This window comes from Dasypus novemcinctus, chromosome 18 (assembly GCF_030445035.2).
Source record: "Dasypus novemcinctus isolate mDasNov1 chromosome 18, mDasNov1.1.hap2, whole genome shotgun sequence".
Lineage (NCBI taxonomy): Eukaryota > Metazoa > Chordata > Mammalia > Cingulata > Dasypodidae > Dasypus > Dasypus novemcinctus.
The window spans coordinates 74,644,108-74,670,259 of record NC_080690.1 but is presented as its reverse complement, the minus strand read 5'-3'; the positions used below and the strand labels follow the sequence as shown (position 1 = coordinate 74,670,259).

General features: G+C 41.0%; 2 protein-coding genes across 18 annotated transcripts in view; both read right to left on the bottom strand.

The window, feature by feature from the left end:
• Positions 1-998: 998 nt before the first annotated feature.
• On the bottom strand, positions 999-15,267 carry LOC139436935 (zinc finger protein 350-like). 10 transcript variants are annotated; one of them, XM_071209611.1, is made up of 5 exons: positions 14,986-15,267; positions 10,175-10,392; positions 7,711-7,867; positions 7,382-7,477; positions 999-2,578 (listed from the first exon to the last, which is right to left on the bottom strand). In XM_071209611.1, the coding sequence occupies exons 3-5, from the start codon at positions 7,772-7,774 to the stop codon at positions 1,218-1,220; spliced, it is 1,521 nt and encodes a 506-aa protein (XP_071065712.1). In that variant the 5' UTR covers positions 7,775-7,867; positions 10,175-10,392; positions 14,986-15,267; the 3' UTR covers positions 999-1,217. The 10 variants fall into 10 exon arrangements, with proteins under 10 accessions (XP_071065712.1, XP_071065704.1, XP_071065706.1 ...); XM_071209603.1 differs by having other exon boundaries at positions 10,185-10,392; XM_071209605.1 differs by having other exon boundaries at positions 10,185-10,392; positions 15,030-15,267.
• Positions 15,268-20,143: 4,876 nt separating this feature from the next.
• The window catches only part of LOC101419163 (zinc finger protein 615), a 51,492-nt gene continuing 45,483 nt past the window's right edge, over positions 20,144-26,152 (bottom strand). For 7 of the 8 annotated variants that reach the window (XM_071209576.1, XM_071209578.1, XM_058279161.2 and 4 more), the window contains one exon: positions 20,144-23,691. In XM_071209576.1, coding sequence (XP_071065677.1) covers positions 21,731-23,691 — 1,961 coding nt within the window. In that variant the 3' untranslated portion in view covers positions 20,144-21,730. The remainder of the gene's footprint in view (positions 23,692-26,152) is intronic. The other variant, XM_071209582.1, reaches the window with a different exon arrangement.

Here is a 26,152-nt window from a genome sequence, read left to right as displayed (position 1 = left end):
GCAGTGCTGATGCGCGCAAGGAGTGCCGTGCCACGCAAGGGTGTCCCCCGCGTGGGGGAGCCCCATGCACAAGGAGTGTGCCCATGAGGAAAGCCGCCCAGCGTGAAAAGAAAGAGCAGCCTGCCCAGGAATGGCACCGCCCACACTTCCCGTGCCACTGCACAAAGAAACAAGACACAGCAAATAGACACCAAGAACAGACAACCAGGGGATGGGGGGAAATTAAATAAATAAATAAATCTTTAAAAAAAAAAATACTCATTAAATGAATGGACTCAATGTGAGGCTACTGCTTCAGAGGTACCTCTGCATAATAGAGTTCTACAAGTTTATGGTACACATCCCAGTTTTCAACTAATCCTTCACACTAGCCTAGAGAAACTGAATGGATACATATTGATGTATAGTGCTCCAAATCCCACTCAATCCAATATTGCCCCTTCCCCATGAACTACATTCTCTGAGGCTTTCCATTTATAGCAATATTCCAGGTACCAATTATCTTATGTTTTAAAAATTCACAGTACTCGGGAAGCGGATTTGGCCCAATGATAGGGCATCTGTCTACCACATGGGAGGTCCAAGGTTCAAACCCAGGGCCTCCTGACCCGTGTGATAAGCTGAACCACGCACAGTGCTGATGCGTGCAAGGAGTTCCGTGCCACGAAGGGGTGCCCCCAGTGTAGGGGAGCCCCACGCGCAACTAGTGTGCCTTTAAGGAGAGATGCCCAGGGCGAAAAAAGTGCAGCTTGCTCAGGAATGGCGCAGCGCACACGGAGAGCTGACGCAGCAAGATGACGCAACAAAAAGAGACACAGATTCCGGATGCCACTCACAAGAATACAAGCAGACACAGAAGAACACACAGCAAATGGACACAGAGAGCAGACAACTGGGGCAGGGAAGGGGAGAGGAATAAAATATAAATAAATAAATAAATAAATAAATATTTTTTAAAAATTCACAGTACTTATCTCCTTCACTTAGATAAACTCAGATTTTGTTCACGCATTTAATTGACACAATAGAGCAACTGATGTGTACATGTTTGGGTTAACATTAGATTGTCTCTGCATCAGTCTATTTATGGAAGACAAGTGTGTTAGGCTTTCCCAGTCTTTGCATTCATACAATTCCTCTCGGTATATACTTTTCAGCCATTTGAGCTAGAAATTTTTACTCAACCCTTTTCCATATTAAGTGTATCTGAGTTTTACCTATGGGTTCCCGGTGACGTAAAATAAAACATAATTAATTACTGAAGGCACTACCACATTCGCTGCATTTGTAACGTTTCCCTCTTGGGTAAATGCTCTGTTATCTCCTAAGGGTGCACATCTGGCAACAGGCTGTCCCACGAGAACAACGTTCCTATTTGTCAGAAGCCCACTGATGTTTAATGATGTCTGCGGGGTCACTGAAGGCAGCTGCACAGTCACAGTATTAACAGGGTTTTTCTCCTGCCTGAGATCACTGGTACGTGATGAGCTACGTCTCTTTGTGGAGGGACGGTCCACCTTCACTGAATCTACACGTTTCTCTCTTGTGTGTATTCTCTTATGTTTAACAAGGCAAGACATGTAGGCAAAAGCTTTCCCACACTCCTTGCAGCCATAGGGTCTCTCTCCTGTATGAGTTCTTTGATGTACAATGAGCTTTTGCTTCGTGGTAAAGGCTTTCCCACATTCCCCACATTCAAAGGGTCTCTCTCCCGTGTGAATTCTTTGATGTTTAATGAGACCTGACCTCTGGGAACAGGACTTTCCACATTCACTGCACACAAAGGGAGTTTTTCCTGTGTGAAATCGCTGATGTGCTATGAGGCATGTCTTTTGGATGAAGCCTTTTCCACATTCATTGCATATATACGGTTTCTCGCCTGTATGAATTCGCTGATGCACAATCAGATTTCCCTTCTGGATGAAACCTTTTCCACAATCACTGCATATATAGGGCCTCTCTCCTGTATGAGTTTTCTGGTGTATATTGAGCCGTGATTTCTTGGGAAAGGCTTTCCCACATTCGGTACATTCATAAGGTTTTTCTCCTGTATGTGTTCTCTGGTGTTCGGTGAGCATGAACTTTCTGGAGAATGCTTTCCCACAAAGACTGCATCTATGGGGTTTTTCTCCTGTATGAATGATATGATGATCAGTGAGCCAAGACTTCTTGGTAAAGGCTTTCCCACATTCACTGCAGACATGAGGTTTCTCTATTTTGTGAGTTTTCTGCTGCTTAATGAATTGGGACTTAGTACTGGTGGGTTTTCGATTTTCAGGGAATTTAACTTCATTATGTAATTGTTCATGATTAGCGGGGAGAAATGACTTCCTATCTCTATTAAACTCAGCAGTGTTCTTTATTTCATAGCTTCTGCTCTGGTTGACTAAAGTTAAATCTGATTTCACAGTTTTTCCATGTAAAGGAGATATATAATGATTTTGCCTTAAAGAAAAATGACTGTTGCTCTGATGAACAATATTTTCAAATGCGTTACACTCATGGTATTGTTCCATTCCACATATACAGCTTTCATTTTGTGAGTTTGCCAGCTGATGATCATTAACTTTCAAGATGTCTAGGAAAGAAGAGAAGAGTGAATCCTTCCATCATCTCGATTTGGAATATGCACATTTTAAAAATGCTTTGATGTGCGATGGCTCTATAGTGACAACCCGAGGATATGAGTGTAAATAAAACTCCACGCTTAATGTTCCTTGCATGTTGGCAAAACTAATAATGTAAACAAACCAAAAAGTAAAAGCAGTTAGTGTAGAAACAAGGTTAGATAATTTACTGAGTAAATACGGATTTGGCTGCTTTCTAAATAAGGCTGTGCAAAACATGCAGAGACTGAAATATGAGCAAGTCACTGTAGGCAGCAGAACACACAAGCTGGAGGGGCCCTTAATCCAAACTGGTGGACAGATTCATTAATTCTATCAACCCTTATTGAATAGCTACTATGTACCAAGCAAGGTGCTAGCTAGTGTTGGGGATACACAAATATCTCCCTTATGGTAAAGAAGTCTACATCAAATTTGGTAAAACCACCTGTGATGGTTAAGCTAATGTGTCAAGTCAGCCAGGTAACTGTGCCCAATTGTTTGGTCAAGCAAGCAGTGGGCTAACTGTAATACAAGGGAATTCATGGACTTTAGTCACCATTGACTTTACCGCATAGATAGCTGATTACATCGATCAGGGAGATTGGATAAAGCAGCACTCATTGCTGATGGCAATCAGTTGAATGCCTTAAAAGGGGAAGTGATTCCAGCATTCAGGGAGAATATCCCAGCTTGTCTTTGGACAGCCAATGTCTCCCAGAAACTCATCAAGCCCCTGGCTACAGCCTGCGTGCGGAACCTGGACTTGTGCATCCCCATGAGAGACTCTGATAAAATCTCTTACTATTGACAGATATCTCTTGTTGATTCTGTTTCCCTAGAGAACCCTGAGTAATACCACCTAAAGAAGCAAGGAGAGAAATAAAGAAAGCAGCTGCAGATTGTAGAAAGTGGTTTAAAGGAGCTATGGAGTGGAGCAAGGTGGAGGAAATCAGGATACATTTTGGAGGAAGACAAGACTCACTCAGGGGTTTGTTGTTGGATGGGGAATAAAAAAAGTGAGGAATCCAGGGCAATGCCCTTCCACAAGATGTAGAATAGTATTGATGAATAGAATGTGGAAGAAACCAAGCATACATTCTGAAACAGAACCACTTTAAGATGGTTACTGCATATCTAACTACAGACATAAAGCCTCTGAAGAATATATAAATCTTGAAGAAAGTCTTCACTGGAGACAACAATTTAGTATATAAATATTTAAGGACAGAGAACTGGATAAGGTCATGTACTGAGAACATGTGGATTAAAAGAAGATGAAGGCACAGGACCAAGGTTTCTGCTAATCTATCATGTAAGAAGTTCAGAATTGGAAAAATCCAATGGTTAACAAAACGTTAACCATCCTGACCAGGAAAATAAGCAGACACAGTGTTTAGAAAAAGTATACTGGAGATCAGGTCAGACTGCTCTATTCCCAATACTTTATTTTGGCTTAATTGCGGTAGACTCAAGTGGAGATTCTTTTCCTAAAATTTTCCTTTCTTCTTTATTCTGAAGACACCATCAAACCCACTAACCTCACATTTATTGGAAACCTCCTGAAGTTAATAAGCACTTCAACCACTGTTTTAGCTGGAACATTCTCCTATATTCCTTGAGAAAGAATCAACAATTCTTAGGGATTATTATGACAGGGCAGTGGAGCATATAATCTCCGGAAGCAGATGAACTACTGCTCTGGCTGTGGGAACCGTCATCTCTTTCTTCATGCTGTACCTTAACAGAGCCAAATTCTTTGCACTCTCATACTTTTCCCTACTGACAATGCAACCTGAATCTTCCTCCTCCATCTCTTTTCTCCATCACAGTAAATGGCAACTCAGCTCTTGCTTCATCTGATTCTATCCAAAGCGATCCTTTAAATACAAATGTCACTCCTCTACTTAAAACTCACCAGTATTTTCTCATTCATTAGGAATTCATTCCAAGTCTTGAAATGGGACCCTGTAGGACCTGCCTACCCCAACCCCAAGCTACTACCCCGCTGACCTTATCTCCAGCCTCTCCCTCCTGCACACTCTGCTTAGTCCACTCAGGCTTCCTAGAAGTTTCTCAACACACTCCTACCTCAGGCCTTTGAGCTTTCCATTTTTTCACAATGGGGCACTACTCATCCAGGCCCACCTATGTCCCTCATCTGTGTGCTCTGGGCACCTTATCAAAGAGGTATTCCTATCCCTAAAGGCATAGCACCAAAGCTGAGCACACACTGCATTTATGCTGCTTTAATGTTCCTTAGAGCAATTTCTATCCCCAAACCCTAACATCAACCTTCATCCAGCTCCTCCTCTCACATACCTATCTACTTTGATGGCAAATCCCATTTGTTCTCCTTTACAAATATATCCCATCTCTAACCAACACTCACCCCTCCACCCATGTCAGAGTCAACCACTCACTATTTTTACTCCCTCCCTGGCTTCCCTGCTTCCACTCCTGCCTGCTAATGTCTTCTTTCCACAAGTAGCCAAAACAATCCTTTTTAAAAGCTAAATTACATCATGTCATTCCAGTATTCAAAACTTCCTAACATTCTGTCACCTCATTAGGAATAAATTTTATTATTCTTAATAAATGGATTAAAGGCCCTATCTGACCCCCTCCTCACTCTGTCACTGCTACCATTTTGGCCTTATTTCTTACCATGTTCCTGATAGCCAACCCTGCTCTATTCATATTGGCTTCTGTGGCAGTTTGATACTATTTATGAATTTCAAAAACAGATATAGATTATGTTTGTAAACTGTCAGTTCCTCTGGGTACAATACCCTTTGATTGATTTAAATTCAAAGGCTAGAAGTTTACTTCATTAAATCAATTCAGGGCCTTTGATTTGACCACAACAGGTGGCTCAGGGTGGAGTCCCCACCCCCAGGGCTATATAAACAGATACTCAATCAAGAAGACACACAGAAGAAGATACAGAAGAAGGCCCACAAAGAAACAAGCCCTCCAGCCTATAGTTGAGACTGGAAGAAGCTGGGCCCACAAAGCCTTAAGAGAAAGAGGAGGGCTGAACCCTTGCTGTCATCACCTGCCATCTTGCTTCAACTCATGGCAATAGAGTTTGGTGAGAAGATGCCTCTTATGGTACCTTGAGTTGGACTCCTTAGGGCCTTATAACTATAAGCTTTTATCCCAAATAAATACCCTTTATGAAAGTCAACAGATTTCTGGTACTTTGCATCAGTACCTCTTTGGCTGACTAATACAGCTTCCTTAACATCTCAAACACACTCCTGCCTTGGGTTTTTAAACTTAATTACTCTCTCTACTTGGACACCTAACCCAGGCAACCTATTAACTTCCCCAACGCACTTTCTCAAAGGTACCTTATTAAAGAAAAGTCCCTTTCCTAAAAGAGAAGTCCCCAGCTGTAGTGCATACAGTCCGTTATGCTGCTTTATTTTTCTTCACAGCACTTTCACCCCTTAATTTTCCCACAGATTTACAAATTTGGTTTTTATAGATTTCAAGGCTCCTCTTCCTCTCAGAAGGAAAACTCTTGATAAATTGTTTTGCTCACTGTTGTTAGCCCCAGCATTTAACAGGCTATCAAAACATAGTTTTTAAAGGAATGAATCAAAGAAGCAATCACATATATGGAACTCATGTGGGACATTTTAGGAAAAAGACAGAATCTCTGTATAAGCAAGATGACACCATTTCATGAGATCCCAGAACGAGAAATTTCAATGTCAAATGACAGGGAAAATGGTTACCTGGGACCTGAAGTCATCAGAATATGATGGGGGGTGGGATAGGGGAACCAAAGCTTCAGGTAAGTGAATAGAGTGGTAGCATCTACGATGAATTAGGAGAAAGATCAGAATTAGCAAATAGCCAAAGGGATTAAACAGAAGTAGACATGAGTTGTGATCTCGTTTAGGCTGGAACTGAGAATGTAGGATGTTAAAAATGTCTTCTCTAGTTAAAAAATCACCATGCACAGCAGAGACCTTTAAAGAAATGAGCTCTGCAGAGAGGGGACATTCAAAGAAATTCAACACGGGCAGACTCAAGATGTACAGAACTAAAGGAGAAACTGGTTTTCTTATAAGGAAGATCATTTAGTTCTTTGCAGTTACTGGGAACTCATAGGGCAGCTACTGCTGAGAGAAGTAAAACATAGAAGTGAAGTCTATGTTAGACAATATCAAGGCAGATGTCAATTTGGGAGTCTCCTCCAAAAAACAAAAGGACTTAAGTCATTTGAAGGAAACTTTGGAGGGTTAGGAGAACAGAGGAGAAAATGTAAAACAGAACTTTTGAGAACCTCAGAATGGGCCAAAAGAGCAGCTAAGGGGCCAGATAATTGCAAGCCAGTTTACTGTGGGTTCTTAACATCTGAAGCGGGGTTGGATGTTAGAAAGGGAAAGCACTAGGACCCAATAATGCAGGAATCAGAAGGCAGTGATGAATCCAAAATTTTCTTTCTGGAGAGAGGACAGGAAGGTACAATTTCAAAGCAAGGGATGTGAAAGGTATGAAGAAGGGAAAGACTGGTGAATCCCAGGAAGAAGAGAACTTGGCAAATAATCCAACCCTCCAAATCAAGATGTAGACAAAATAAACAGGGATTAGAGCCCAAAAGAGATAAAAGGATATAGTTTTTTTTCTAAACTCCTACAAAACATGGGGAGAGGTGGAGAGGCTGTTAAGGTATCCTCTGACATCCTGCAGGGCTGCGATCCTTTGCTGCTTGGCCAGAATGGGGCTTCCACAACCTCCCCCACTGCTGCGTCTCTTACCCACATGAGCTCCATGATGGACTTCCTCTCGTCTCATCCATGGTGGTTCTCCTCGTTCCAACTTGGAGAGTGCAACTGGTTTGCTAACTTGATACCCTGTTCATGGGAAATGATATATAACTTAGGCACACCGACTGGGACTGTGGGCTATAAAGACCATGGCATGTTACATTTGAGGACTAAGTAACTGACACACCTACAAGGCAAAGGCTTTTCAATCCCATGTTTCTTTGGGGCCCAAGAATGGACTAAGAATCTGCCAGTACAGAGCACAGCAGTTACTCCAAAGCTTTCAGCAGCTGAGACAGGAGAGGCCACTGACTGGGTACCTCTGAGTGATGCAGGGGAGCTCTCCTCACCCAGTGACACCAGGCTGCTATAGTTCTCCAACATCACATCCAGGTACAGGTCCTTCTGAGCAGGGCCCAGCAGCTGCCACTCTTCCCAGGTGAACTGTACAGCCACATCCTCCCATGACAGTGATTCCTGTAATTACAGACACCCCTTTAATAGAATGATTTCCTTTTTATTTTATTTTTCTAATCTTTTATTATTTTTTTTTAGAGCAGTTGCAGGTTTACAGAAAAACCGTACAGAAAGTTTAGTATTCCCAAATACCCCCAAGTGATTTCCCTTTGATGACATGGAGGAAATATGAAGGAAGTTGTTCTCCTCATCTCCACTATATAGGCAGCATCTATATCCCTAGGGGTCTTTTTTTAAATTAATACATTGAGGAAGAAGTACAACTCTAACAAAACATTCTGTAAATGTGCACTGAGTCATCCAACCTTTCATCAAACTAAGTTTCTACAGTGTATAGCAGTTAAATCCTCTTACTACCTAGAACTATCTCTCATATTAACACTATACACACACACACACACACACACAGAAATATGGGCCTATCTGCTAAGTGATAAACATAGGCTAGTGATGTCAGGATGAATAAAACATGTTCCGACATTTAACATGAGCCTTCACAGCCAATGGCAGAGATCTACTGTAAAGATACTCCAGATGCCAGCATTACAAGAAATTATATGTTCAATAACCATGTTTGGCATGATGAAAGGAATAACAAAAACTATCAGAACAAGACAATAACAAAGATGGCTAGGCAGATTTGGGGGAAAAAAGTAAAAAATATATATATATACATATATATGGGGTGTTGTATGTATGTGTGTATATGTGTGTGCACACGCACACACACATATATATATATTTTAAGAGGCAGGTTAGCAGCATAATGGAGACACTAAATAGATAATTACTGAGTTGTAATATACAATCGAAGAAATTACCCAAAAGTTTACACAGAAAAACAGATAGAAAATACAAAGAGGCTAATAAACATGGAGGATTATGAGTTCTAACATATGAACTATCTGTAAATTCTGAAAGATAAAACAAAGGAACAAAGAAGTGATATCCAAAGATCTAAAAACTAAGAAATTTCCAGAACTGATTAAACACCCCAAACCACAGACTCTGGAAACCCAACAAATGCTGAGCAGTAATTCAACACCAGGACCACTGGGCTAAAACATAATACAGGCATACCTTGTGCTACTGTGCTTCATTCTATTGCACTTCGCAGGCATCGCATTTCTTACAAATTCAATGTTTGTGGCTACTCTGCATCAAGCAAGTCTATTGGCACCATTTTTCCAACAGCATGTTATTGTATTTTGATAATTCTTGCAATATATCAAACTTTTTCATTGTTATATGTTATGGTGATCTGTGATCAGTGATCTTTGATGTTACTATTGTAATTATTTTGGGGTGCCATGAACCTTGCCCATATAAGACGGTGAACTTAATTGATAAATGTTGTGTGTGTTCTGTCTGCTCCACTGACTAGCCATTCCCTCTCTCCTTCTCCTTGGGCCTCCCTATACCCTGAGACACAACAATCTTGAAATTAGGCCAGTTAGCAACCCTACAATGGCCTCTAAGTGTTCAAGTGAAAGGAAGAGTCTTTGTGGGGTTACATAGGCGCTACAGAAAGTGATTCCTCTCCTGGATCTGGGCAAAGTAAATTGGAGAGGATTCACCATTCTAGATGCCATTAAGAACATTTATGATTCATGGGAGGAAGCCAAAATAGCATTTTCAGGAGTTTGGAAAAAGTCAATCCCAACTCTCAGACAACAGTTTTGTCAATTTCTTACCTCCAAATCTGTCCTCAAAATACCAGTTCACCTACCTGTTCATTGAAAACGCTTGGGTTAACTTGAGTCGGGCCCCTGTGTCCCCTGAGTTTGCCTGTTCTCGCCTCACCAGGGTCTCTGAGGAGCCCTGGGAGAAGCAGCCGGAGGAGACCTGCTTTTGCACTGATGAGATGGCAGCCGTTCAGGATGCCACTCATTAAATCTCCTCTAGGAAGAACAGTCAAATTTCCTGAGACCAAAGTGCCGTGGAATAAGAGCATACTCCAAGGAAAAGCTCTGCTCCCTCCTCAAAATCAGTCAGTGCATATCAAGCAAATTACAGTGGATCCTTTGTTGTGTTGACTGCTGGGAGACGGTAGGTGAAATTAATAGCTAATGGAACCCACAGCCTCCTCCAGTCACACATTATGTTCCAACAACAGTCATTCAGTGTTGATCTTGTGGTAAATATATTGCTGAGCCAACTTTGTCCTCTGCTGAAGTTAGAATCTAAGTTTATTTCTCTCTAGATCCTGCTTTTCAAAACTTATACTTTTCAGATTAACTGAATTGATTTCTTTTTTTAATGGCCTCTACAAATATCTTAGGGAACAAAAGAAAGAATAAAACAAACCAAAAGTCACCTGGGCCTTGATCATTTTCTTCAGTTCTCAGGAAGTGGCCAGCAGTGGAGATGCTCTGTCTTTGTGTCTTCTGGATCTCGTCTAAGTTTCTGGTGAGAAATCCTAGTCTCCAATCAAGTGTGTCCCCAGAAATGATGATACCCAAATCCTGGAACTTCCTCCTTCCTGCACTTGATGCTCTTGCTCTTGGGGAGTTAGGACCTGTGAGCTAAAGAGAAAATTCCATTTGAGTGGTACATTTCTTCTTGGCCTAGATGCTGTCACTGCTCTGAGACATTTTTCTTTATCCAAAACTCCAATTTTCCTAACTGTTCTTTTATTTGGTGCCCTGAAGATTTTACATCCTTAGGCAATAAAACTTAAGATTTTGAATGTGGAAAAGGCATGCCTTTCTTTTGTGCAGCGGAAGTGGGGTGGCTGTGAAAGTGGAGGTGGGAAAGGAGATCCAGCAGAGCACCATATCTCAGCAGCAGGTAAATTCTCAGGCAGATCACTTTTAAGAAACACCATATAGGAAGGAAAGGATCTGGATATAACTTTCCTTTAAGCGATGTGTGCCTGTGTACCTTTTCACAAGTCTTTGTATAACCTGAGGCTTTAGTCTGAAGGCAATTGTACTGGGCCTTCAATAGACAACAGGATTGTCCTTTTAATATATGGTATTAGTATAGTCTTTGCATATATTGTCTGTAAAGAGTATCAAAATATCATGTAACATAAGATGACAAATACACACTATATCTGAATTCTAGTGTAACCTCTGAAACTATCAATTTTTAAACATAATTTCTATATTAAAAGAAGGGGGAAATATAGTTAAGAAATGCATCCAAAAGGAGGCAAGCAGTAATAACAAGGAATAGAGAGCAGGTGGGACAAATACAATAAATTCAATAAGATGATTCTTTTAAAACAAAATCTATTAAGAATTACACTAAGTATAAACTGAACAAGAACTCCAGTTAATTACATTAAAGATAAATGCCTTACATTTATCAGACTGGATTAAAAGTTAGAATCAAATAACAGGAAGCAGATATGGGTCAAGCAATTGAGCTCCCACCTACCACATGGGAGGTCCAGGGTTCAAACCAAGGACCTCCTGAACTGTGTGGTGAGCTGGCCAATGCACAGTGCTGATGTGCACAGGGAATGCCCTGCCACGCAGGGGTGTCCCCCATGTAGGGGAGCTCCATGAACAAGGAGTGTGCCCTGTAAGGAGAACCGCCCAGTGTGAAAAAAGTGCCGGGTGCCCAGGAGTGGCGCCGCACACAGGGAGAGCCAATGCAGCAAGATGATGGAACAAGGGAAACGGACTTGGCCCAGTGGTTAGGGCCTCCATCTACCACATGGGAGGTCCGCGGTTCAAACCCCGGGCCTCCTTGACCCGTGTGGAGCTGGCCCATGCGCAGTGCTGATGCGCACAAGGGGTGTCCCCTGCGTAGGGGAGCCCCATGCGCAAGGAGTGCGCCTGTAAGGAGAGCCGCCCACACTTCCCGTGCCGCTGACAATAGCAGAAGCGGACAAAGAAACAAGACGCAGCAAATAGACACAGAGTACAGACAACCGGGGGAGGGGGGGAATTAAATAAATAAATAAATCTTTAAAAAAAAAAAAAAGATGATGCAACAAAAAGAAACACAGAGTCCTGTGCCGCTGACAACAACAGAAGCGGACAAAAAAGATGATGCAGCAAACAGACACAGAGAACAGACAACTGGGGCGGGGGGGGGGGGGGGGAATAAATAAATAAATCTTTTAAAAAAATCAGGGAAGTATAATAGCAGTACAAGGACAGACAAAACTGCCTATGAACAGACTCATGCCTATATAGCAACAATTTATGACAACAGTGGCACTGCGGAAGTGGATAACGAAGTCACTTAAAAAATTTAATTGGGAAGGAGATGTGTCTCAACTGATAGAGCATCTGCCTATCATATGGGAGGTCCAGGGTTCGAACCCAGGGCCTCCTGGCCTGTATGATGAACTGGCCCGTGCACAGCGCTACCACGCACAAGGAGTGCCACGCCATGCAGGGGTGTCCCCAGAGTAGGGGAGCCCCACATGCAAGGAGTGCACCCCACAAGGAGAGCCACCCTGTGCAAAAAAAGCACAGCCTGCCCAGAAGTGGAGCCGCACACACGGAGAGCTGACGCAGGAAGATGACTAACAAAAAGAGACACAAATTCCCAGTGCCACAGATAATGCAAGCAGACACAGAAGAACACACAGAGAATGGACACAAGAGAGCAGACAATGTGGGGGGGAGAGAAATAAATAAAATTCTAAAAAAAATTTTCATTTTCTTAGGTATGGGAACCAGGGAAATGAACCTGGGACCTTGCGTGCAAGAGGCCAGCGCTCAACCACTGAGTCACATCGGCTCCCCTGTGTCAGTTCCCTCCTCTGCTCATTTTCTTTAGGAGGCACCAAGAACCAAACCGGGACTTTCCATGTGGGAGGCAGGCGCTCAACTGCCTGAGCCACATCCGCTCCCCATCATTTTACTAAATGGTGCTGGAAGCAGGTGTAGCTCAGTGGTTTGAGCACCTGCTTCCCATGTAGGGGTCCTGGGTTCAATCCCTGGTACCTCCAAAAAAAATTAATTATTTAATAAATAGTGCTGGGAAAGTCTATGTGAGGTGAGGAGATAAGGTTCATCCCCATCTCACAAACATACACAAAAATCAATCCAGGGTCAACAGTACATCTCAATGGGAAAATCAATTTAATAAAAGGAGAATTTCTCCATGACATTAGGATATGAAAAAATATTTTACACAGGTCACATGAAGCACTAACTATAAAGGGAATGATATTCTTCTGGAAGAACTGTAAAACTGTTTGGCAACATCTATTTTAGGTTGAAGTTACATACATCCAATGACATAGCAATTTCACCCTGAAGTATACAATTAGGTATATATTCCCTCCAAAGTGAGTGCACATTCAAACAAAAAGACAAAAGAACTCTCGCAGTAGCGTTATTCATAGTAACCCAAACTGCAAACAGTCCAAATGTATATTAAAACTAGGAAAAACTGTTACAATGGAATGTTAAGGGCAACTATAACCTTTACAGCCTACAAGCTAAGGATACTTTTTAAATTTTAAAAGACTGCTTAAAAAACAAAAGTCAAAGAAGAATATGTGAGAAACTGTATTAGATTTGCAAAGCCTAAAATATTTAATGTCTAGCCATTCACAAGAAAGTTTGCTAATCCTGTTACAGAACAAAGAAAATGCACCTACATGCAGCAACATGGATATACAATATGTATAATGCATGTTACATACATAATGCACAAATTCATAAATGTAATATTAAAAGAAACCTCACATACACAAAATGCATGCTGTACAATTGCATCTACCCAGTTTAAAATAGGCAAATCTAAATAAATTATAATGATTAGAAATAATTCAGTACATGGTAAAAAGTTTTTAAAAAGACTGGAAGTAGTTATAGAGAGCAGTATGGTAAATAGCTTTGGGTGTGAGGAAATAATATAACTGGAAAGGGGTTCACAGATCACCACAAGAAATGTTCTATTTCCTGACCTGGGCGATGGTTGGTCACACATATTGCCTTTATAATAATTAAACTGTACATTTTGGAAAAGATAAATTCAGAAAGAGTAACAACAACAACAAAAATGGAAGAGCTCAACAGCACCAGAAGTTTGTTCTTTGAAAAAAAAACCCAATAACACTACTTCCTGGAAAGATGCTGACGCCAGACAATATAACAGGCGAAATTTCTAGACAGCCAATAAGACAAAGATGCCCACTGTTTTCCTACTTTGTATCTGAGAGCCAAGCCTATGTATTAAGACAAAAATAAGGTATGAACACTAGAAAGCAGGACAGAAAATTAAGGTTACTTCCAGAAAATGTGATCGTCTATAAGGAAAAAAGAGATTCAAGGAATTATATATTTAAAAGCGAAAATCCTCCTCCACAATTCCCCAGGCAAATTTCCACATATATATTTGACTAGAATTCCACCATATACCTAAGCTCACCTCCATACAATCCTATGATTACCTGTGGGAAATGGCACCACCACGACTGGCAAAGACCGGCCAGGGTTTACTAATAAACTGGGATACGGGTCACCTTGCCAGAGGGATAAAGACTTAAAGTAGAAAGTGTGAATGTATGACAAGCGCGTAAGCAACAGCGCGGTACAGTAACAGGTCAGAACAAGCGGTAACAAACTTCTGTAAAATACATATACACCTTTTCGGTTTTGAGGAGCATAAGGTGTCTCACAACGACTCCACCTTGCCTTCGCAGCAGCCATGGACAGAACACACGGAAACCCAGGCGCGTGGCCGAATTAGCCCCCAGTCTCTACCTGGCCAGCTCCCGGGCGCCGGGTTTCAAGGCACTGCCCGGCGCCGTCCCGCCGTCTGTCCCAGCAGTCGAGGTTCGAACCTCAACTCAACCACTAGCCCGAGGTCCTGAGCCTCCGCAGAGCCAACTCTCACAGGCACCATCAGTACCACAGAAGCTGACCACACCTCCCCGTATTAACCGAAACCTGGGCAGCGCAGAGGCTCAAACTCCCGGCGGCCACTGAGCTCCACCTGAAAGGCGAGACCAGGAGCGCGTTCACGGCACCCACCAGCGCCAACCCTCGCAGGCAGAGCAACCCGCAAAGACCCCCTACCCTGCGGCTGGGACACAGCCCAGAGACCCTTCACCATCGTACCGAGCCCGAAGCACCCCACGCACAGACAGGCGCGTCGCGGTCTCCCACTGCTGCCCCCCAAAACTCCCCATCCTGGCGCACCTTCCAAGCCCTCCACGGATTCGCACTACAGCACGTCCACGGACCTCCTCGCCTGTTCCAGGGACAAAAACCACACACCGACCTGATCTTCTCCCGACCCACGGGGCCCTGCTAAACGTCGTATTTACTTCCGCGAACTGCTCCGACTCTACTCCTCCGCCAGATCCCACGTCCGCCTACGGCAGCTGAGGAGGACCAGAGGCCGTTGGAGAAGGGACGACCCGACTTCCGGAAGCGCCGTAGAGTCAACATGTCCGCGCCCTGCCGCCATTGCTCGCCGGGGGCTGCCATCTTTGAATATGTGATACAGAAGGCAGGTACAAGCCAGGGATGGCGGGGAAGGTGAGAAGCCTCAGAAACGGTCTCCTTCCCTGAACAGCTCGATCTAGCGGAAAATGGAGAGATATTTCAGAGTCTCAAGCGTACACAGGTTAACATGGCACTGTGACCGGATTTTGTCTAGGTTCTTGTCTGTGCTGCAGAAATGAATTTCAAGAGCAGGTAGGGTTAGGCCAGTAATTTAAAATAGGGAGGGAAGAGATATGGGAGAAAGTAACAGATAATGGGTCTCAGGTAGAGAGGAAGGAGCTGAAAAGTAATACAGCGGGCTGATTTACAGGCTACAATTTTGACAAATGTTAAAAAGCAATTCAAAGCAAAAAAGATAGTTTGCTTGTTTTTAAAATTGTATTGGAACAATTGGAGGAGTACATAAAAAAATAAAAATCTGAATACATTCCTCACTTCATATTAAAAAATCTCAAAATAGATCTTAGACATAAATTGAAAATGTAAAGTGATAAAACTTCTAGAAGAAAACATAGAAGATAATCAGTTGAACCTTGGGTTTGATGATGAGAGTTTAGATACATCAAAAGCATGACCCATTAAAGAAAAAACTTATAGATTGTGCATGATTTAAAAAATTGTTTAAACTTGTGCCCTCTGAAACATACTGTTAAGACAATGGACAGACAAGTCAGGACGTAAATATGTGCAAGTCATATATCTAATAAAGGACTTGTATCTATAACATAAAGAATTCTTAAAACAGTAAAACTCAGAAAAGAAAAAAAAAAAAAAGGCAAAGTCCTTGGACACTTAACCAGAAAAAACAAACAGCAAAAGAACACGTAAAAATATGGTCAACATCATTTTTTTAAAACAGGAAATTGAAAAAACTACAACTTGAAACACATAACCAGCTATTAGAATTGCTGAAATCCAAACCAACTGACAATATCAAATGCTGGCAATAATGTAGAGTAACAGGAACTCTTAATAATTTAAAGAGAAAATGCAAAATAGCTCCAGTTTTCCACCAGTCATGATAGAGGATAGTTTGTTATATGGTTGTAGAAGTTGAGAGAGGTTCAATTATTTGCGTATAGAAAGTCCAGGACTCAGGAATGATTTTGAGAAGGAAAAATGATTTATTGACAGCCGGTGAGACGTGGGAGCTTTCTGTTTCAAACTGGAGCCCCAAACAAGATTTTCAAGTTCCTTTTATACAGGGTGGGGAGTCATGGAGCTTTTATCAAAGAAAACTACTTTCTTTGTTAGTTAAGTCTTTGCCTGAGTACCTATCATATCACCCACATTTCAAGTGAGCTTGAATTAGCATCTAGCCCACATTCTGTCTGGATGCAATCTGGAATACACAATTAGTCTTACATCCTTTCTGAACATTCAAAGCCCATATCACTTAAACTGGATTTCTAGAGACCAGGGTACAGAATTAGATGATTTTGAATTTATGCACAGGCTATATTCTATTCCCCATTGGAGGCTAAGTCCAAGTTCCCTTAAGGTTCGGCATCACTACCATCAGAGTTTCCCTGGATTGACTGGTAGGTATATAGAGTTTGCATTGCTAAATGGCCTTCTGAGACTGAAGTGGTTGCCATGGTCACCAAGGGCAGGACTCCAGCTTCTCACTGTCCCACACCCACAAGTCAGGACAGACAGCTTAAGTTACTTCTGAAGAGACAAAGAGCCTCCCACCCATAACCCACATCAATATGTGTGGTTATAGAGATAATCATATTTTTTTCTTTTTAAAGGTAGGCTAAAAAGATAGAAGAATAAAATGGTTCTCACCAGATTGTAGAATTTAGGAAAATGGTTGTTTCTACTTGTGTCAAATAAACCTGAAATAACCAAGGGAAATATGCAGTTAACTTTTAGAAAAGAGGGGAAAAAATCCCATCTTTAATAGGTAACACCACTTCATCACCCTGAACTCTGAATTTTGTGGGGACAATAAAAGTGAATATAGGAAGACAGTGCTTTAATAGAAACCTGGAGAATGGCCTTACACTTTTAAAGACTGAACGGAAATATTCCCAGCATCCAAAATTTTTTTTTTTTTTTTTTTTTTTTTAAAGATTTATTTATTTATTTAATTCCCTCCCTCCCCCGGTTGTCTGTTCTTGGTGTCTATTTGCTGCGTCTTGTTTCTTTGTCCGCTTCTGTTGTCGTCAGCGGCACGGGAAGTGTGGGCGGCGCCATTCCTGGGCAGGCTGCTCTTTCTTTTCACGCTGGGCAGCTCTCCTCACGGGCTCACTCCTTGCGCATGGGGCTCCCCCACGCGGGGGACACCCTTGTGTGGCACCGCACTCCTTGCGCGCATCAGCGCTGCGCATGGCCAGCTCCACACTGGTCAAGGAGGCCCGGGGTTTGAACCGCGGACCTCCCATATGGTAGACGGACGCCCTAACCACTGGGCCAAAGTCCGTTTCCCGCCAGCATCCAAAATTTGAGCCTCAAACCACCCACCAACCTGGGACTGCGGGCCTGGAAAACTCTTAACTTCCTAAAGCCCCTCAAACATACTGGCCTCACCAAAAAAAGGTTGACTTCATATTAAATCTGAACCCTAACCCAGACCCCACCCCCACCCCTACTCTAGGATTCTCTGAGTCCCACGTTAAATGCCAAACATGGTGGAGACACAACGTTCACTCATGACTGAGTCCTCCGCCCGAACCCCAGTCACTAGATTCTGAGCCAAGACACACTTTCCGGGAAGCTACCAGAGCTGGGGCCAAGCCTGGAACCACTTCCGATTCTGGCGCGCTCACGCCGCAGGCCCTCCTTCCGGTTGCCCGGGCCCCTGAGGGCCGGTGGATGTTCCTGGCAATCCAAGTTCCGGCTTGGGACGCCCACCCTCAGCCTTTTTGACGCTGTGGCCGTAAAGGAGGTGGTGACTCAGGCAGTGGGGAAAAACTGAAGTCACTTTTAGGCCCCAGTGTCTTCCCCTACTTATGGCAATGGAGGGGCAGCGGTGCTGTGCAAACTGCAGAGGTTTTCAGCAGCAGGAGCCTGACCAAGGAGAACGTGTCACATGGGGCATAATATTCAGGCGACTGGGGGGGGGGGGGGGAGATGGCAGCATTCTTTTTGCACACTTTGTTTTAGCCTTTAAGCAGGAGTCCAATGGGCATGGCCGTCTTAGAGGAACTCAGGTGTCTATGTGGGGAGAGATGCACAAGGAGTGAATTCTATAAACTAAGAAACACATTAAAAAATAATAATAATTAGACGAGGAAAGCCCCAGTTGTGGCTCAACCGTTAGTGTCCACCTACCATATGGAGGGTCCAGGGTTCTATACCCAGGGCCTCCTGACCCGTGTGGTGAGCTGGCCCATGAGCAGTGCTGCTGCAGGCAAGGAGTGCCTTGCCACACAGGGTGTCCCCACATAGGGGAGCCCCATGCACAAGGAGTGCACCCTGCGAGAAGAGCCGCCCTGAGCAGTAAAAGCGCAGACCGCCCAGGAGTGGCATCATACACACAGAGAGCTGACAAAGCAAGATGATGCAACAAAAAAAGAGACAGTTTTCCGCTCCTGGATAAGAATGCAAGTAAGAAAAAAAAAAAAAAACAACACACAATGAGCAGACAACGGGGGTTGGGGGAGGTGGGAAGGGGAGAGAAATAAAATAATAATTAGATGGAGTGACAGCATGTTTTTAGGTTGGAAGACTCAATGTAGAAAAGATGTCAACTCTGATTTAATTTGTAGATTCAATAGAATTCTCAAAGGAGCTTTTGTAGATACAGACAGGCTTACTTAAAAATTTATATGGAAAGGTAAAAGAACCAGAAGAGTCAAAACAATTGAAAAAAGAAAAAGCTAGAGGGTTCTAATTACCTGTTCTTTTGTCTTAGTATTTATCTACAGTAATCAGGATAGTGTGGTATTAGCGAGAGATAGGAACAGATCAGAACAGGATAGTCAAGAAGTAGACCCAAATAAATACTGGGAAATGACTTTTACAAATGTACAAAAGCAATTCAATGGAAAAAGAACAAATAAACTATAACTAAACCTCATCCCTTTAAAAAAAAATAGCTAAAAAATGAATCATAGTTCTAAATACTGGTGGCAAAAAACTATTTTTCTATGAAAATACTCATGACCTAGGGTTGGTGAAAAACACTTAGACATAACACCAAAATTACAAACCATAAAAAAAATTAAAAAAAAAAAAACAGGCAAATTTGACTTCATAATAATATCTTTTCCTCTGAGAAAAACTGTTAAGGGAATGAAGAGATAAGCTACAGAAGAGGAAAAATATTTGTATAAAACATGTTGGACAAAGGGCTTTTCTGCAAACTATACAATGTCTAAACGCCACAATTTAAAAAAAATCCACATAAACATTCCAGTTGAAAAACACCAAAAGACTTAAAATAGAGAGTTTATCAAAGAGGATATATGGATGGCAAGGGAACACATAAAAAGATATTCTGGAGTGGATGTGGCTCAAGCAGTTGAGCATCTGCTTCCCACATGGGAGGTCCTGGGTTCCCTCCTTGGTGCCTAAAAAAAAAAAACAAAAAACAAAAGCAAACAAGCAAATGAAACAACTAACTCAGGGGAGCCAATGTGGCTCAGTGGTTGGGCACTGGCTTCCTACATACAAGTTCCAGGGTTCAATCCCAGGACCAGGTACCTAAAAAAAATTTTTTTTAAATAAAAAGTCATTCAACATTAGTTAACTACTAGGGAAATGTAAATTAAAGACACAATGAGACACAAGTGCACCCATAATTGAATGGCTAAAATATAATATACTGACATTAAGTGCTAGACAGGATGTGGAGCAACTGGACCTAACATATATTGCTGATGGGAAGAAAAAATGGTAGTCAGTCAGGAAGAGTTTATTTCTCATAATCATACACTTACCAAATGATCTATAAATTTTATTCTTAGGTACTTAGCATATAGAAATGAAAACTTTAGTCCCACAAACCATTATATAAGAATATTCACAGTATCTTTATTCATAACAGTAAAATCCTTGAAACAACTCCAATGTTCTTCAGTTGTTGACTGGGAAGCATCTATATTACAAATCACTGCTCAGCAATAAAAACAAAACAACTATTGACACACCCAACAAATTGGATGGCTCTTAAGGTGAATTTGCTTAACATCAAATAGCCAACCTCAAAAGGGTACATGCTGTATGACTACATTTTATAACAATGATTTTTATATCAGTGATTGCCAAGTGTTAAGGTTGAGGGGAGGGTGTGAATATAGAGGAGTAGCATGAGGAAGTTTGTGTTGAAATAACAATCGTGTATCTTGATTGTTGTGGTGGTTACAGGAATATATATGTGATCAAATTTCTTAAAATTATACAGAAAAACAGAACAAACCCTAATGAGTGTATGTCACATCTGGTGAAACTCAAATAAGTTTTCTAATTTAGCTAATAATATTGTAACAATATCATTTTCCTGCATTTGATGATGAAGAAACTGGGTAAAGGACATCTAGGGCTATTTTTTAAGTTTTTGTGGATCTAAACTTATCTCAAAATAAAAATGTATAGAAAATCATATTAACAATAATCCCATAAACTACTTGATGGTATCTATCAACATGTTAAAGCACATCCAAATATGTTGTTACACTTATGTATTTAACATACTGTTTCACTTTGAAGTGCTTCGAGAATTCCAAAATAATGTTTAACTGAGAACCAAAAAATGGAAAAGCTAATATACAAAAATGATAGGCATAGAATTGTTTGAATTGTATATACTGAATTTAATTCAAGAGAAGAGGTATAACCACTCTTTAAAAAATTATAATATCATTCAGAAGGTACTGAAATATGGTTCAAGATACCCTATTCCCCAAATGTAAAACAGATTGTATTATTTATTAAAGTTAGACTTGTGGCAGAAAGCACTCAATTATCATTTTTCTGAAAATCTTTTATGAGATCAATGATATTTTGCTAAAGGTGCTTCACATTTAGTTTGTTCATAGGATTGTTAGAAAATGATTTTCTGGAAAAGGATGAAGTCAAATTTATCACCAAAAACCCAGCTGTATATTCATTGCCATATGGAAGTATTTCTCTTAGGGTGTAAACTCTTTGAAAGCTTTTGAGATGTTATTTTTGGGCAAAGGCTTCCCCACAATTATCACACTTTTTCCAATTAATTTACTGATGACCTATCTTCCCATGGAAAGCTCTCCTAGTTTGTCCATTCATAGCATTTTCTCAGCATAAACTTTTAAAGATATAAAATGACCGAGAGAATTATCAATGCAGATTGTATCCGTTGTTTCATACATGTTTTCTTTGACCTAAAATGTGAGGTGACTAATGACTACAGACACTAACACATTATCTGCATTCATTAAATTACTCTTCAATGCAAATACTGTAATATACTGGGACTCCTAACTGGCAACAAGATGTCCCACAATGACTATGTGTGCATTCTCTTATGTTTAACAAGGATTGACAAATGGGCAAAAGCTTTCCCACAGTCACTGCATCCATAGGGCCTCTCTCCTGTATGTTTTCTTTGATGGACATTGAGCCCTGATTTTGTGGTGAAAGCTTTCCCACATTCATTGCACTCATAGGGTTTCTCTCCTGTATGAATTCTCTGATGGGTAATAAGATCGTGCTTGCGCAAAGAGAATTTTCCACATTCAGTACATGCAAAAGACGTCTTTCCTGTGTGAAATCTCTGATGTTGTATAAGGCATGTCTTCTTCCTGAAGGCTTTCCCACATTCATTGCATTTGTAGGGTTCCTCTCCAGTATGAGTTCGTTGATGTATTCCTAAAGTACTCTTCATAGTAAAGCCCTTTCCACACTCATTGCATATATATGGTTTCTCTCCAGTATGAATTCGCTGATGTGCAATGAGCATGCTTTTTCCAGTTAACCCTTTTCCACATTCATTGCAGATATAAGGTTTCTCTCCAGTATGAGTGCGCCGATGTACATTGAGATGGCTCTTTTCAGTGAAGCCTTTCCCACATTCACTGCATACATAGGGTTTCTCTCCTGTATGGGTTCGCTGATGTCCAATCAGCCGGATCTTTGCTGGGAAGCCTTTTCCACATTCACTACATACATAGGGTTTCTCTCCTGTGTGAGACCGCTGGTGCACAATAAGACGGCTCTTCACAGTGAAGCCTTTTCCACAATCATTGCATATATAGGGTTTCTCTTCAGTATGAGTTCGCTGATGTACGATGAGATCGCTCTTCATCGTGAAGCCTTTTCCACATTCACTGCATACATAGGGCTTCTCTCCTGTATGAGTTCGCTGATGTCTGATGAGAGGGCTCTTAAGAGTGAACCCTTTGCCACACTCATTACATACATAGGGCTTTTCTCCAGTATGAGTTCGCTGATGAACAATGAGACAGTGCTTCATGGAAAAGCCTTTCCCACATTCAGTGCATGTATATGATTTCTCTTCTGTATGAGTTTGCTGATGTGTAAGAAGACTGTTCTTTAAAGTGAAGCCTTTCCCACATACATTGCATATAAAAGGTTTTTCTCCAGTATGAGTTCGATGATGTGCAATAAGACGCCTCTTCTCAATGAAGCCTTTTCCGCATTCATTGCATATATATGGTTTCTCTCCTGTATGAGTTTTCTGATGAGTAGTAAGACTGAACTTTGTAGAGAATGCTTTCCCACATAGACTGCATCCATGGGGTTTCTCTCCTGTATGACTTCGCTGATGATAAATGAGCCGGCATTTCTTGATGAAGGCTTTCCCACATTCAGTGCACGTATAGGGGTTCTCTCCCATGTGAGTCTTCTGGTGTAGATTGAGCTGTGATTTCTTGGGGAAGGTTCTGTCACATTCAGTGCATTCATAATGTTTCAGTCCTGTATGTGTTCTCTGATGTTCAGTCAGCCTGGAATTTCTGGAGAATGCTTTCCCACACAGACTGCATCCATAAGGTTTCTCTCCTCTATGAACTTTCTGATGATTAATGAACTGAGACTTCTGGGCAAAGGCTTTCCCACATTCACTGCATATATGATGTTTCTCTATTTTGTGAGTTCTCTGAAGCTTAATAACCTGGGACTCGTTGCTGATGGGTTTTGCACTTTCAGTGTATTTAAGTTCAGTATAAAATTGTTCATGCTTACCATGGAGAAAGGATTTCTCACCTCCATTAAACTCAGAAGAGTTCTTTACCTCACTGTTTCTGTTCTGGTTTTCTAAACTTAAATTTGAATTTAATGTTTTTTCATGTACTTTAAACATATCATGATATCGTCTTAAAAGAAAATGACTTTTACTCTGATGAGCAGCATTTCCAAATGTATTATGTTCAAGGCATTGTTCCACAAGCTTCTGAATTCTTTGATTTTGCAAGTGATGCTGCAGAGGACAATTAATTTTCCCAATGGCTATGAAAGAAGAGAACAATTAATCATTTAATAATTTGTAATAAAACTGTTTAAATAATACCTTTGTATGAGGCTCTTTAGTGACAATTCTATATCAGTGAAAAAGAAACCCCATAAATGTTCCTTATTTCTTGCACACTGGTAAAAGCAATCATATAAACACACAGAAAGTAAAAGCAATCGTTACACAAACAAGGTTAGATAATTTGCAATCTATGTAGATTTGGTTGTTTTCTAAACCGGTTCTTGCCAAACATATGGAGATAGAAGCAAGTCACTGTTCACAGCAAACCACAAAATTTGGAAGGATACCAGACCACAGAGGCTGATCCAAACTGATAAGGACCGCATTGATTTATTCCACAAATGTTTGCTGAATTGCTCTCATGCACAAGGCACAATGCTTATATTTGGGATATACAAACACATTCCTTATTTTCAATGAGGTTCAAATTCTAATTAGTGAAAAGTGAATAAATAAGGAAGTGAAGAAATAGGTAGTTGCAGATTGTGCGCTGTGGTTAAAGGAGATGGAGATGGAAAAAGAAGAAGAAATCTAGATATGATTCCAGAAAAATGACAAGGTTCACTGATGGTTTCAATGCTGGAGTGCAGAGGGTTAATGAAAGTGATTTCTCTGCATACTATATGACTTGAGCCACTGAGTAGGTGGAATTCCTCATAAGGAAATGAGGATTATTAAAGTTAAGAACATGGGAAAAAAATCAAGTGTGTACTGTGAAACAAACTTTAATATTATTATATATCTAGTATGGACATGAAGAAATCAAATATATAAACCTTGAAAAATGGTTTTAACTAGAGATAGCAATGTGGAAAACATCAGCACAAATTATTCAAAGAAAGTACCATATGAGATCATGTTCCAAAACACGTAGAATGAAAAAAGATGATGACATACATCATTCCAATACACAGAGTTCTGGAATCCTTTAAACCCACGGAAAGGAATCACTGACTACAGTGATAAGGGCAATATGCAGATTCAGGTGCACAGAACATATATCTCAGAGCAGTAAGAATATGAAATCCTCACTATTTGGTTTCCAGCCATGTGTGATATACTATAGAATGACCACATTATCCCAAAAACTAGTCCTTTTTCTCCAATCTAGAGACCACCATTAGATGAACTTTCACAAAACAGCAATGTCAAATTTAAAGGAATGCTTTTTTGTCAAGACTCCAACTAATGATCTAGTTGGGACATACTCTCCCAAGTTCCTATAGAAAGAGGTTAACAATGATCTGCAGTATGGGCTAAATTGGCAGGCTTGATTTACCCAAATCCTTTACCTTCCAAGGAAGGATTGCTCTTTACTAGCTCCTGGGATATAACCTCTGTGCCCTTGGGAGTACTGACCACACCAGACAGTTTATACTAACTGTGATTTAAAGTGAATGCTTGTTTTTTTAAGGGCTGTCTTTTGGGACAGGCTGTATCAGTTTAACCCAAGGCTAGAGATTGAATATCATGCCTACATGACTGACCCCCAATAAAACCATGGATCCCCAAGGCTTAGGTGAGCCTCACCAGTTGGCAATACTATGCACATGTTGTTAACATATCATGGTTGAAAGAATCAAGAACTGTTCATATGATTCCAATGGGAGAAAACAACTGGAAGCTCGCACCGGGTTTTTCCTGGATTCTGCTCAATGTGTCCTTTACCTTTGTTGATTTGAATCTGTATTGTTGCACTGTAATAAATGTCAACTGTGAGTGTAAAAGATTTTCTGAGGCCTGGGAGTCCTTCTAGTGATCACTGAACCTGAGGGTGGTTTTGGGGACCCCCAACACAAATGATTCTTAGGAATTTTGCATTAGGCCAGTAGATCCTGCATTTTTTCAGATGTGCTCCTGCATGGGATAAGGAAACTGTCAACTTTCCCATCACATTCTACGTGTTGTATCTGGTATATGAATAGATGTTATATATGAATTTTTCTCATTATCAGTATCCCTAATATACTGATTTCTCATCTTGCCACTAATAGCATCTATTTGGTTGGCAGCTAGTAAGGGGTCCTAAAGGACCTTTTTTTTGTGGACCATGACTTGTAGACCAAAATTTATCTTCAGAATTTTTTTCAACATCTGGATGTACACAACTACCATCCAGGTAAAAGGTAAACAACCTAGAGCTAGAAAAATATGAGGCAAACTTATCCTCCCACCATGCTATCTCAATTACTTTAAAAAATAAGTCTAGTCATCTGGCAACTGAAGTTAATATTTAACATGATACCACCTTTACCCACTTTTCTACTCCATTCATTCCCATACAAATACCTTCTAACATGGCCTTCATTTGGTCATGTTCAGGTCACTCTTTTGAAAGTTCACAACAAGGCTTTGCACATTTCCATTTTCTCTTCATTCATACTAGTGGTAAGTTCAATTTCCAACACATTTTAAATTAATCCTTGTCTTCATTGC